This window comes from Pezoporus wallicus, unplaced genomic scaffold, assembly GCF_028554395.1.
Source record: "Pezoporus wallicus isolate ANWC-B61680 ecotype Strahan unplaced genomic scaffold, APGP_CSIRO_Pwel_v1 contig_5116, whole genome shotgun sequence".
In the NCBI taxonomy this organism is placed as follows: Eukaryota; Metazoa; Chordata; class Aves; order Psittaciformes; family Psittacidae; genus Pezoporus; species Pezoporus wallicus.
In genome coordinates, this window is record NW_026642000.1 from 217,380 (window position 1) to 230,941 (window position 13,562).

The 13,562-nt window shown below is 39.3% G+C and overlaps 1 protein-coding gene across 1 annotated transcript; it reads right to left on the reverse strand.

Annotated features, from left to right (window-relative positions):
• TMEM175 (transmembrane protein 175) lies at window positions 1-13,113 on the reverse strand. Its single transcript, XM_057426515.1, has 10 exons — window positions 12,964-13,113; window positions 12,490-12,528; window positions 11,287-11,384; window positions 9,220-9,271; window positions 8,064-8,099; window positions 6,756-6,839; window positions 5,994-6,158; window positions 4,607-4,685; window positions 2,796-2,937; window positions 1-2,256 (listed from the first exon to the last, which is right to left on the reverse strand). The coding sequence occupies exons 1-10, from the start codon at window positions 13,111-13,113 to the stop codon at window positions 1,593-1,595; spliced, it is 1,509 nt and encodes a 502-aa protein (XP_057282498.1). The 3' UTR covers window positions 1-1,592.
• Window positions 13,114-13,562: the final 449 nt, after the last annotated feature.

Consider the following 13,562-nt stretch of genomic DNA (forward strand, 5'->3'; position numbering starts at 1 on the left):
CATATAGAACCAAAAGTGCTTTTATTAAATATCAGAAAAACACTGTGATACAAATGCAATGCAAAATCCTCCCAAAAGTCATTTTACCTCAGACAGGTATAAACTCCCTTGGATATCTGAACATACTCTCTCACAAGAAGTATGCAATACTACAATTACATATTGGTATCAGGGTGCTTCAAACCAAAAGCACAAGTGCTTTCAAGACTGATCTCAACTGAAGTGAGATACCAGAATTTATCTTCACTAAGAATTACTCCAGACATAGTTTGCTACAGTATTTTTAATTCTTTCTTTTTTAAAGGAACAACAAAATCCCTCAAGTGCCTTTAAATATGGCATTAAAATTGTCAGGCACTAAGACAGTTCAAGATACAAACTACAGGCTCTGCCAAAAAGAAATGTAAATGCTTCCAGGGCAGCCGGAGGCTAGATGACTTTGCCCATTCTTTCTGAACAGCTCTCTGCAGTGTAACTTTTGGTAGGCATAAAGCTTATTAAACTGAACATAAGTGTAGAAAAACTTCAACATGCCATGGACTGGAACCTTTACAGGGATAGGTTTTTTTGCTATCTTGCTCAGCAAGACTCAGAAATCTGTGTGATCCCTTGGTTAGCTTCTACTTAGGGAAAAACTCCTTACCTGATGGGGAACTCTTGTTTGTGGCAGGAAAGTCACACACTCTCTCTGAATATGACATAATGCCATCAGAATGGATGGAAAGATGTTCTCTCAATATGAAAACAGACACGAAGAGCCTGAGAAATCCAAATCTTTCATTTCAGATGAGCAACTGCTTCAGAACTGAAAATAATTTTACCTCTAGTCTTTGAATCACCTCTCTGGGAGATACTAAAGCTGGTTCAAACCTTGGATACATAACCACATGCATCCTCACGTGTTAAATGCACCTTTTTTTTTTTTTTTTCTTTTAGAAGAGCAGATATGCCTGAAGAACTTGTGTGCAGCTAGCCTTGAAGGCTGCACATGGTCACAATTGCGACTCCCATCTAAACCCATACTCTGCACAACTCAAACACAAGTAACTTTCAAAATGCCATCACAAGTTCTTGACTATAAAGAAGAGACATTGTAACCTTAAAAAAAAAGGGTGATGAAAGGGGACGGAGTAGCGATCTGTGTAACATGATGCACTATCTAGAAATGCAGAGGTCTCCATGCCTTTCAAGCCTTGCTCCCCATCTTACAGTAGCACAGCCAGCTTCTGTACCTGTGTTTGGCTGCCATAATTGCTGCCCTATGTCAGAAAAAAAAGGACATTTTGCAGGGCATGTGTTTGTGCACTTCTTAATTGATCGTCACTGCAGTTACATGTCAAGCAGCATTTTTTTCATAAGGGTAACTCTAAAGGAAGGGGAACATGCTTTTCTTTGTATCCCCTATTTACCCAATTATTTCAGTTACAGGTTTTGGAGACAGGGTCTCAAGCATGACCAGCTAAAACTTAAAATATGCCCCAGTTATGGCCAATGAAGGCTTTAGTTTAGGTCAGTATAATCCAAACATGAAGATTACGTGAGTCAGAAGAACTGAAGTTAATATTCTAACTTCACATGCACTGCACAGAAATTCAGGACAGTGGTTCAGTAGGAGACAGACATGCCTCCTCTTCTTCTAACAATACAACCTTCCGTCTGGAGAGAGACATCACAGACCTTAGGACAGTTAAAGCAATTCTAACAAAAATGCGCAAGGCAAGAAAAGCAAATGGGATTACAATCTGCATAAGATGGAAAATTGCTGTGCTAAATTCACTTAACAAGCATGTTAGAAAGAAGACCCCAAGGCTTACACAAGGGTAGAGAGCCAGCTTGGCAAACATGAAAGCATGCTCCTTGCCACCATATCTAGCAAAAGGATGCAAAGTTTCCCTTTCATGGAGAAGGGCTGTAGTCCATATTGCAAACTGAAATATGCTGGCAAAGAAAGTGATAACACAGCTGACCTGAATAGCTTCTATTTCATTGTGAGACTTCTCTGCAAACTCACTGGTCAGCTGATAAGCTAGTGGAAGCCCACCAATGAAAGCCAATGAAAGTATGTTAAGCAGTCCCATTAATCGTGTAGCTTTTGTTACATAAAGGAAAAGTGAGTGATGGACAAACCACAGGAGACCAATGGTTACAAATGAGCCAAAGTATGCAAGGTAGTTTGGTCCATATTCACTTAAAGCTTCAAGAAGGCTGCCGTGGAATTTCTCCTCAACTTCTCTGGGATCAGGGACATTGTCTTCACTGTGGAGAGAAAACTTACTTTACTTTGCATATTACCGTTATAAAAACACATCTGAAGCAAAACTGAACTACACTGTTTACTTTGAGCAAGCAGAGAACAACAGGCATCCACTTTGTATTTCTCCAATTTGTGACTTAGAAACAGCATTTCAAATAACAGCTCTGCAAATAAATTAGATCTGAAAGGAAGTCCCAATCTAAGTTGGCATTCCATTCTACTTCCATGTAGTAAAGTTGCCTCAGTGACTAAATACCTTTTTTTTGATAAAAGCTTTGTATCTGAAAACATGACTAAGCAAAATTGAAACTTTGTTCTTTAAAAGTGTCTACCCCAGGACACATTACGTAGACTTAAGATCACTACTACTGAAATGTGGGCATTAGAATTATCTTTTCTTTGTGTTTTTTTTCCAGAAAATCATACTCAAAGTAACCATTGCAGGTTTTAGAAGTCAAGGACAATGGAAATAATTTTATTTCCTCAAAAGTTAGTATTATATTTAATAACAGAAAGCGTAAGAGGCAACACAAAGCCTTACCATATATCCAAAATGAGCAGGGTTGCTACAATAGCATAGACTCCATCACTGAATCCTTCTATTCGTTCCTTACTTAGAGGCTCACTGAGGTAAAAAGTGAAGGTTTCTAAGCTGTGGTGTTCCTCCTCTTCATCTCTACGACCTGGAAACAAACACCAGACAAAATCAGATAGTATAAAAAGACAAAATCAGATAGTGTAAAATAGGTATTTAAACAACCTATTGTGACCTCCCTTTCTTTTTCTCTCCACCTGCCGAAATCTTTCTGTAGAAAGAAGGCTGTCATGCATCCACACAGGTCAGTCACTCCATTTTTTTGGAGCTGTGCCTCTCCCTGAAGTTTATGTTGCTTCAGGGCCCAAAAAGCCCTGTCCTTTAAACTGTATGGCAGACCATTTCCACCAAGTGAATAAAACTCAAAAGCTGTAACTGAACCAAACATTTGAGCTAAACAAATTGCAAAGCCCTAATAGCTGTAGGTCTTCTACTGCATGAGATTAAAAACCCACTGGAGGATGCATTGGGACATCAAATAACCTTCTTTAAAATAAATCCAATCTTTGGACAAAAGCTAGGGACTGGATTCTGAACTGGCCAACTAGCCAAGTTGCACCACTTCAGCAGTATGGACTGGATGAAGAAAAAACCTCCAGCTTCCAGAGGAATTAGAGAAACTGAATGAAAAGCAAGTATAACCACAACTCAGTAAACAGAGCATTAATTTAAGTTAGTTAGCCATACAACAGGGTGAGATGTATCTGACTGCACACCACAGTGCCCCCATCATAACAGGCACAAGCATTGTTCCTACGTGTTTATTCTCTGGCTCTGAGTCTGGCTTTAGCTGTTTCACAGCATTTCTGCCTAATATTGCTGCCACATGGGGGAGTCAAAGGAATGTTCCTAAATGCAATGTAGACAGTTGGACTTCTGCTAGGCTGTACAACAGCAGAAGCACAAAGGTGTTACTCTTCTGACTCAGCCTGGGAGTGGCAGTTCAAAAGACGTGATCTGTTCAGTGTTTTTGTGGTCGGTTTATATTGGACTCAAAAAGGGGCACTCCACTTTGAGTGCAATCTATTCAGCCAAATATAGATTGCATGATACCACCTCTTCCTCTGTTCTAGCACTGGCAACCTCCTCAGCTCAGTTTAAGAACAGTTCTAGCTGCCGGTGTGGTTGTGCAATTGTTAGTGCTGACGCAAGAGGGCACAAGAAACGTAAGCAAGGAGTGTGAGGGAAGGAAGCACGCACTTGAGACGACTTAAGGCATATGTGAAGGCATAACTTTAGACCACAGCAGTTAGATTAATGAGATGGAACACCTTAAATAATTAATTGTCCTGAACACATTTAATTTATAGGTACTCTTCTTGCCAGTTTGAAAATGTGGGACCATAAAGTATTGTGGGGAAGAAAGTGATACAAGCATAGAGCTTGCTTCCTATTTTCTTCAATCTCCATTCTCCCTTTTTAGGACAAAAGGTTTAGATGGTCTGCAGCCGTCATTCATGTACTTGTGTGTGTGTACATGCATGTGCATATTCAAGACAAAACAGACAACTTTTCTACTCAGAAATGCTCTTTGAATGTGTTGTGCCTTACACAAATCTAGTCACAAATTAAGGTAAATGAGGCAGCACGACAGAAACTGTTTGGATGAAGCAGACAGTTCAATAAATGCCAAATCACTACGTTCCCAGTATGAAAATGGAAGTACAACTAGAACTACTTCATTTCAGGCTGTCTGGATAACATGTTGGCAACTTAATAATGTATCTGGACAAATACCCATGAATACTGTTACTCACCAACAATCTTAGTTTTACACCACGTAGTGAATCGACTGAGATGTGGAAAAATGATTACGAGCCCAAGAAGTACATAAGACTATGGAGAGAAAGTGAATACGGTTTAAATTGTTACCAAAATATAAATTACCTTCCAAGTTTAGTATGAAACTATTGCTCTCAATCCTCAGGTATTGTCACATTCAGAAAAACAAATCCTGACATGATTACATGTAAAAGGCGCATGTGAAATGCACATGCACCTCCTGAATTTTGCACGTGCAACTTGAAACTGCTTTTTGATAGCTAATTTAGTACCAGAATGAAGCAAGATAAAACAAGAAGGGAAATAATTCTGCTAACAAAATGTAGTAATGACTTCATTGGAAGTTGGAGAACTAACCTGTCTGATCCTTATGGGTCCCTTCCAACTGGAGATACTCTATGATTCTATGATTCTACTACTTATGTCCCAAAGACACCTAAGTGGGTCTTGAGTGATGCACAGGCTTTGCACAAGAGCAACTTGGAGACTATTTTCATTGTTACTAATATTAAAGAAAATATACTAGTGAACAAGGCATGGGAGAAGAGGGAAGTAAGGGTTTTAGAGGAAAACATATTTGCAGTTTAAATTAGGCATTTTCACATTTGGATTCATAACTGTCCCAATTCCTCCCAAATCTGGGTATTATTTAAACACTGCTAATTCCCATGGGATTTTTCTCAAAATTCTTTTAAATCCAGCTTTTCCTAAAGAATAAGAGGAAAGAAAGCTCAGGTTACATCAAAAAACTAGATTTCGGTTCCAAGCAGGAGTTCTGAGAAAGATAAAAGCTATTAATAAGTAGGAGCAACTCCCTGTAACTTATAAAGATGGCAGAGAAGAAGGCTGCCTCAGAGCAGGTCTTAGCCAAAACCATTTTTTTTGAAATGCAGGTTGGCTAACTAGTCTGCTTATTCTGTTTGCTCTTACACTCCGAGTGCAGCAATTACATTTACTTGCCTTCAGTTTGTGCAGTGTGATACTTACTTCATATAACCATACACATTATCTCACCTACTTCTGATAAGCAAGATGCTAAGTTACAGTTTAGAAGACCTATTTTGAATTAAGAGAAGCATTAAAAAAAAAAAAGTAAATCAGGCATAGAAACTAAAGTTAATACTGTAGCAGAATATTCTTTCAAAACTGTCCATATCATGGATCAAATAATTACGGATTGGTATCTGTAAACTGAACACTTCAACAGAAAATAGCAGCCATGATTACAGCACCACAGAACTGGCATATTAAGTTGACTTAAGTCTGCATATTTAACATAGGTACAATTATTTTAATACAGAGTCCTAAATACAAGTAATATAAACTGCTGCATCAAAGTTTTCAGTTAACTGGAGAACTTACCAAAGGAATAAAGAAAAAAGAGCAGATTGCTGCTAAAAAGCATAAAATCGGTCCTCTGAGGATAATCTTTAAGATATGACGTTTATAGAAATTCTGATTTTCAGACACCTGTATCTGTTGATTAAGTAAGTGTGGGTGATAAAATCCATATGCTACTATCACAGCCTGCAAGAAGAAGAGCATTACTGATGTTATTACATATAAGTACATGCAGCTTATCAAATGTAAACCCATAAATCAACAAATTCCAAACCACTCACAAAATTATTCTTCACTCCCACATGGAGGGCTGATCTTAGAAACTCTGAGATTTCACCATACACTGCATGTCAAGATTTTGTCTCCTCTAAAAATCCATGTCATGACCATAGATTTTAATGAAGTGGAATAGGGAATATGAAGTGACAAGGACTGAGACTGAAAGACCATGTTCACTCAGCTATGGCTGCACAGCTCAGTAATAACCTCAACAGGAAAAGTCAATTGCTATTTGCCCAAGAAATTTTAAAGAGTGGGAAAGGAATTATTATTTTGTAGACTTTGAGAACAGCTGATTTAGTGACACAGATCAGCTTCACATGACAATGCAACCTTTCATCTTACATACAGATACTATGTTATTACAACCGACACAACTTTGAGAAAGAATGCTGTACAAACAAAAAAACCCATTTAGCAATTACCCATAGTTAATAAACATATTTTAGTTCTACCAAAGAAAATCTATTTAAAAGTGAAAATTTAAATAGATGGCTGCAATACCTGTATAAGGCCAATGACAACAGCACAGACACTGAACAGGAAAATGCCAAAAGGTACCTCTGGAAAAGAGGCCATTAAGGAAAACTAGAAAAAAAAAAGAATGCAACTAGATAAAATATTTAAGAAGCAATGTAGGAATAACCATAGAGAAACAGAAGCACTCTTCATTTGATATTGAAACTCAAAAGCCTAAACAGTGTGTTGCATTCCAACATAATTCCACTCAGTGCAATTTCTATCCACAAACACAGGCAGGCATCCCAACCAAAGACATATAGAGAGACGGCTTTATGTTGATACTGCAAAACCTGAACCTCTCTGACACTATCTCCATAATAACTACAGACTGGCTTGTAGCTGTGCATAATGTTTAACAGTAGTTTCAGTGGGAAAAAAAGTTGATAGTTGGGAAAATTTGTTTTGAAGAACCTTTTTGAACCTTTTAATTTCTCTACCTCCGTGGCTCCCTGTTGTATTAATTTATCCAGTTTCATTAAAGGAGGGAGGAAAGCATGGTTTAGTACCATGGTAACATTGAAAACCTTCCAAAAATTACTTCAGCTTCAAGTCAAAGTAAAAAAACTATGTTCTGTTGCTGACAGAGATAATTTTAATGACCACAGCCTTATTCTTTCCAGCCTAACATTTCTATATATATAATGTAAAACATATTTGCAGAGAAAAGGATGCCTCTCATATAAATCTGTTCTACACATACAATAAAAATCAAGATGCATTTTAATCAGCTGTTTTGTTCTGCTAATATGGTGTTCAGCTGCAAATATTCTTGCCAGGTATAAAGGTTACCTAATCAAAAATTGTGCAGAACATCAGATTTGCAGATTTGCAGATGAATGAATGTCTGTCAGAATCAACCTTGCTGTCAAGTCAAAATGATACCAAAAACTGTCTAGGTTACAAAAGGAAAATATTCTATCATCCAAATCGGAGTTTGAAACACAGCTTTAGCTCCCTTACAAAAATGTAAAAACTACCATCAGACAACTCCAACATTTTTTGATACAGATGTTTTTTCAACAAGAAATCACAGGAAACTACGACTTCCTGTGATTTTAACTTTTCTTCCACAATACCCATTTTCTGCCTGGTCTGTAACATGCAGTGACTGGAGGTTATAACGTCCTTATGAATTTAAAAAAAGTAAGGCTTAACTATTACAATGGATTCAGGGTTTATACAACAGTAACGCTTTTCTGGGTTTCTGAATACTTTAGTAAAGTCTCTCCAAATAAATGAAGAACCCCCCCTGTAATTTAAACATATGTCAAATTTTAGAAAACTACTTACTGTGTATGGCAAGAAAGTTATGATCATCATACAAGCCTAAGAAAAAAAAAGTGTACTGAAACACTAGGCAAAATACAAAGCAAGGAATTCCATCATTAAAGGTACGTCCAGAGAATGCAACACAAACAGATCAAATACTTGTGCTGTATCGTGAAAAAAACATATTTCTAAAGTTGCTGAGCTTTGACTGTAACAAACGGATAGTTTTGTACACATTTTCCATGTTTGCTATCTATTCTGCACAGGCTTATTTTAGAAAACACTACAGTTTTGTTACCAATACCACAGGCAAAAGTTTTGCTGTGGTTCTTAACAGACTTCTTTGAAAACTATCAATGCCAAGAGTATCACACCTTCTAAAGAGGAGTTTCTGGTTTGTGGAAAACATTTATCTCAAATTACAAATACTCCATATGTAAGGAAGCCAAATTTAAAAGAAAAAGCCACCTCAAGCACAAAGAAATGCATTGCTTTGAAAACTACATTAGATAAGAATTACAAGAATATGTTCACCATTGCAGCATCCCCATTACAACCACTAGTAACCAAGATATTACAGGGTGGCTTGTAAAAAAAAAATAAAAAATCAAAAAATGTAAATAAATGGAGAAGTTTCAAGAGATAAGATTTAGGCAAGCATAAAGCTCAAAACACTGATTTAGAGATTGGTATCTCAGTGGTAGGTTTTGAAAGATCACATTATCCTGTTTCAGATAAGCTTCTGAATTACTTCTGGACAACTTAACAGAGAAATGTCTAAATACTGCAATTCAAACCTACCACTAAGATTTTTTTATTTCTTTTTTTTTTTTCCACCAAAGACATAGCATTTAATGTTCTTAAGTCTGGAGGACAGATACTTCAGCTGAACAGAGATGAACAATCAAAAGCTTTTGCCATAGGTGCCTCTCCAGTTCCCTCAGACGAACTTCAGACTAACCTGCTGCAGAGCTTCTTTTGGCTTATAGTAAAACGTGGAAGTTAAAAGCAAGTTAGTTACCAATCAGCCACTCTGGCAGGGAGGAATTCAAACTCTTTACATCCTCCCAACTTGGAAATTTTGCAGAATTATGTTATTTTGGATATGTACATACAGACTTAGAAAAATTGACCTATACTTGCTAGTTAAATACCCAGTTTATTTGACAAGACTCACCAGATTTAGAAGAGCGAGGACATCATCTATAAGCTCTATCACCTGAAACAACCTTTCAAGGCAAGACAAGATACTATGAACAAGCCGGCTCCCAAAATAAATTTTACAACACTGTAAAATTGTACATTTATGGTATTATAGGACAACCTGATTTCCTTTCATCCAGAATTTATACAAGTAGTCCAAAACTTTAGCTCAAGCATGGAAGTAATTTCTTAGAAAGCTCTAAAAAGAGAGATATGAACAGTCAATCTCAATCATGGAGAAGTTATTAAGAGCATTTCTATTTGAAGGGCAAGTGGCATATGATGTAGCAAACTGGCTTCCTTCCAACTCTATCCTTCCTCTACACCTGAAATTACGTATTTACTTTGAATTAAATTTCACTGTTAACAGTCAGTTCATCTGTGAAGTTATCCAGATGTCAGTTCTCACCCATCAAGTTACATATCGTAAATCTAACAAGGCAGTGAGCTACAAATGGATAAAATTCCTTGGAAAATAGAAGATACGGGGATGATTCAGAAGCAGGAGTTAAGAATGATTTTCTGGAGAACTTGCACTTCACTATAGGATGAAATGCAGCCAAGTCACAGGGCAGAGTACTGGTGTGCTTTCTCCCACTGCAGTTTGTTTCAGAACATCTTTATCTTTTGCCACCTGACACATCTGGGACAGGACAGCTAGCAAACTGCTGGTGAGCTGCACAAGACTTGGGAGCCACAGGACACCTATCATCAGCGGTCAATCACCTATTTACTTCAACACAGGCAAGGCTCAGAATGAACGGGAGACTGACAACCTGTGTTCACTGCTCAACCAAATGCTCCTGAAGCATGAACAAAGGCAGACTTTCACCAGCAGGCACTGTCCACTGCTCACACAAGAATATGAGTGAGCCTATTTGATACTCTGATGCCAAAATAAAACTACAGGCACCAGACTGACTTTTAGCTTGTCAGATGAAGCAGTGATGTGTAGGGATCTGAGGCCTGCAGTAGCACTGCACAGATCTTCCAGAGCAGATTCAGATGTTCAGAGTCCATCCAGAGTCCCAGATTTTTCTTTGTCTCATATTGCCATGTGAAGAGCTATTATTCTGATTTTCTCTGAGTTTTACTTTGGAGAACAGAGGCAAATTCATGCTGTGAGTGCCAAAGTATTTTTAGAATTTTAAGGCTTAAAATTATTTCTCCTGAACATACAGCATAGGGTTGTTTGGTTTGGTTTTGGTTTTTTTTTTTTTTTTTTACACAAAGATGATAAGCTTTTCTTCCAAACTGCCCCACATCTTGTAAATGAAATTCCTGCTTCACAGAAGTGTTGCTTAGAATCAATAGAACCAATCACCCTCCAGAAAAACCCAACTATGCAAAGACTATGCCTTGGCATTTACTTATGCAGGCAGTGTGATGTATCAGCTTCAAGTACTGAATTACAGTTGTACACCTCTGTTAGAACACAGATAATCCACTTTATAAATATTACTATATTCTTTAACTTCAAAATTCAAACAAAAATTGCCCTCATTCCAATATGATGTTTGCACATCAATTGCTTTTTAACTACCAAGACACGGGCAGGTGATGGTGTCCACAGCTTGTAAAATGCAGCATCTGCAATACTGCAATTGATTTTGTGAGAAGCATTGCTCAGAACTGAGAGACAGAAGTTTTGGGCCAGCTGTATTAACAGCAGTTCATCTATTTGTGTAGCACACAAGTTATGAAGTAGTTAGTTAGCTGAAGCATAGTTAGAAATTTAATTCCGTCTAGAATATGAAGTAAAATGAAGAGCAACTCTAATTTCAGATATATATATAATGCTTGGTTTTGGTTTTCTCTGTATCACTGTGTATCACTTACACCACTGCAAGTGGTATAAGAGTACAGTTATTCACTGCTTACAGTTATTCATTGCATTTCTTTACAATTATTTTTTTATGTTATCCAACAAAAGAGAATTCAGAAATTTATCAGCAAGACAGAAATGTATCACACACATGGTTATTTCCTGTCCTTTTAAACAGGTTTTTTGTAACTTTGGGGTTAAACACTCTGTTCTTACCTTACATGAGCTGCCCATGCCACTGTGACTATTAAGAAGGTCATTAAGTATACTGCAATTTTTGCTAGAAGAAGTTGCTGAACACTTTCACCTAGTTTCTGAAACAGAAAGTGAAATGCAGAGACAGAGAAAGGGAAGTTAAATGTTACATTGTGACATTATTAGCAGTATCTGCAAATAAGGAAAGTCATGCAGCTGTGTTAACATATTTTTTGAAAATGCCTGCCAAGAGTACAGTTCTCTTTCATCTTTTTACTACGATGCGGAGAAACTGGTTTACTAGACACTTGTAAGTGTGCTGAAATGTGTAGTTAGTGGCATATGAGGTACCAACACATCTCTCCAGTCTGTTTCCCAATGCTCTGTTCACCGTGCGATTCATTTATGCACTCTCTCATCACTGCTACTGTAATAACACGTTTCAGGGGAGGGCTGGCCACAAAATGTCTCTTATGTTTTCTTAGCACAGACTTGCAGCATAGAAGCAGGTAACATGTTAACAGTGAGGAAGGGGAGGGCTTAACCACAACAAATTTTTCATGTACCACCACAATGGCTTAAATAGACTCCTGGCATATTTGCAGTGTTACTGTTCATACCTGGGCTTCCTTAACTAAATGATACAAAACATTTGCATCTAGGTCTGGTTTTAAGAGCAGAAAAAAAACAAACAAAATCCTGATTAAAAAGAACCCACTCATTTATCAAATGATTAATTTATGTCTCCTAACATTCCTGTTTGAGAAGTTTGTTTTCTGTAGGTTCTTTTTTCTACCTTTGCTTATCCTGATTACATTTATTATTAACTTGGTTTAAAACCCAGCATTCAGTTCACAGTATGTAAGCAACTTTGCTAAGTGCTGATGTACTACCAAAAAGAGCAGATGCTTTCTGAAAGATGCTTTGGTCAGATGGGCAGTTCATTTTTCACACAAAAGTAACTGGACAAAATCTATGGCCTACAATATACAGCTCATTCAGGTTTTATATCACAACTTCTGCAGATTACACAGATCTTGAGTATTTAAGCTCTTCACCCCAAGTTCAACAGATGTTTTTCCTAGGGGAAATTTCTGTTGGCTTTAATGTTATTTAATGGCCTGAGCTATTTGAAAGTCTGGCACTTGAAATGAAGCGGGGGTGCTAAATTAGGATGTTACATGTACTTGAACAGAAGATAATATAACAAAACACAAATGATACCTGATCGGGATGTATTTTTGTGTGAGCCACAGGCAAAATCTGAAACAACAGAACCTTATCAGTACATGACATTCTTCTCCTTACCGAGAGCTTTACTAAAACCCAACAGACAGCAGGTGCCCGCAAACTTCCGAATCACGAACCTACCAAGAGCCCGCAGTTCTGTAAGGACAACACTGTCCCCGCCACCCCCCACATGCACCGCGACCCTGCACTGCGGCCAGGGAACAACCGCACACGGCTCTCCGAAAGCGCCGGGCAGGCACGGTCGCGACCTGGAGAGCCCGGCACCAGCTGCCGTTGCTCCAGTGCTTTCCCCTCGCCGGAGGGCCCCGGGCCTGGTCGCGCTGCCGGGGCACCGCTAGGCGCCAGCCTGCCCCGAGCCCCGCAGTCCCGCCGCCGCCGGCCCGCGGTCTGCGGCCGGGCCGGGCAGGCTCTACGCCACGGCCGGGCCGGGCCGGGCCGGGCGCTCACCATCACCGTGGCGATGATGGAGAGCAGCGCATCGCTGTAGGCCAACAGCCGGTGCGACGTCTGCGTGCTACTCCCCAGCTCCAGCTCCATGGCCCTGCCGCGCACCGCCACCGAGTCCGGGCACGGCACCGCGGCTCGCGTAGCCGACATTGCCGGGCTGCGCTCCACCCGCGGTGGGGGCGGTGCTCCCCCTCCCACTGGCCTCTCTGGGGCGGGAACCGCCGCCTCCTCCGGGGCGAGCCTCAGGTCTGCCGTGCGGGGAGCGGCTGTGCTGGTGTCTTGACGTCTGAAAACAGATGGCTGAGACAGTCTGAGGGCGCTGGGGGAAGAAGCAGTGCAATAAAGGATGCGTTAATATCTTAGCGCCACCTGAGCTTGTTACAAGCTGAAGTACAGACACCGAAGATTACGCTTACCAGAGGCTGTAGTGCCTGGAGATTCTCAGCTTCATTTATAGATCATATTTTAAAGTCATAGAATTACTGAATGGTTTGGGCTGCAAAGGATTTAAAGGTCATCCAGTTCTAACCCCTGCCATGGGCAGGGACACCTTCCACTAGAGCAGGTTGCTTCAACCTGGCCTTGAGCACTGCCAGGGA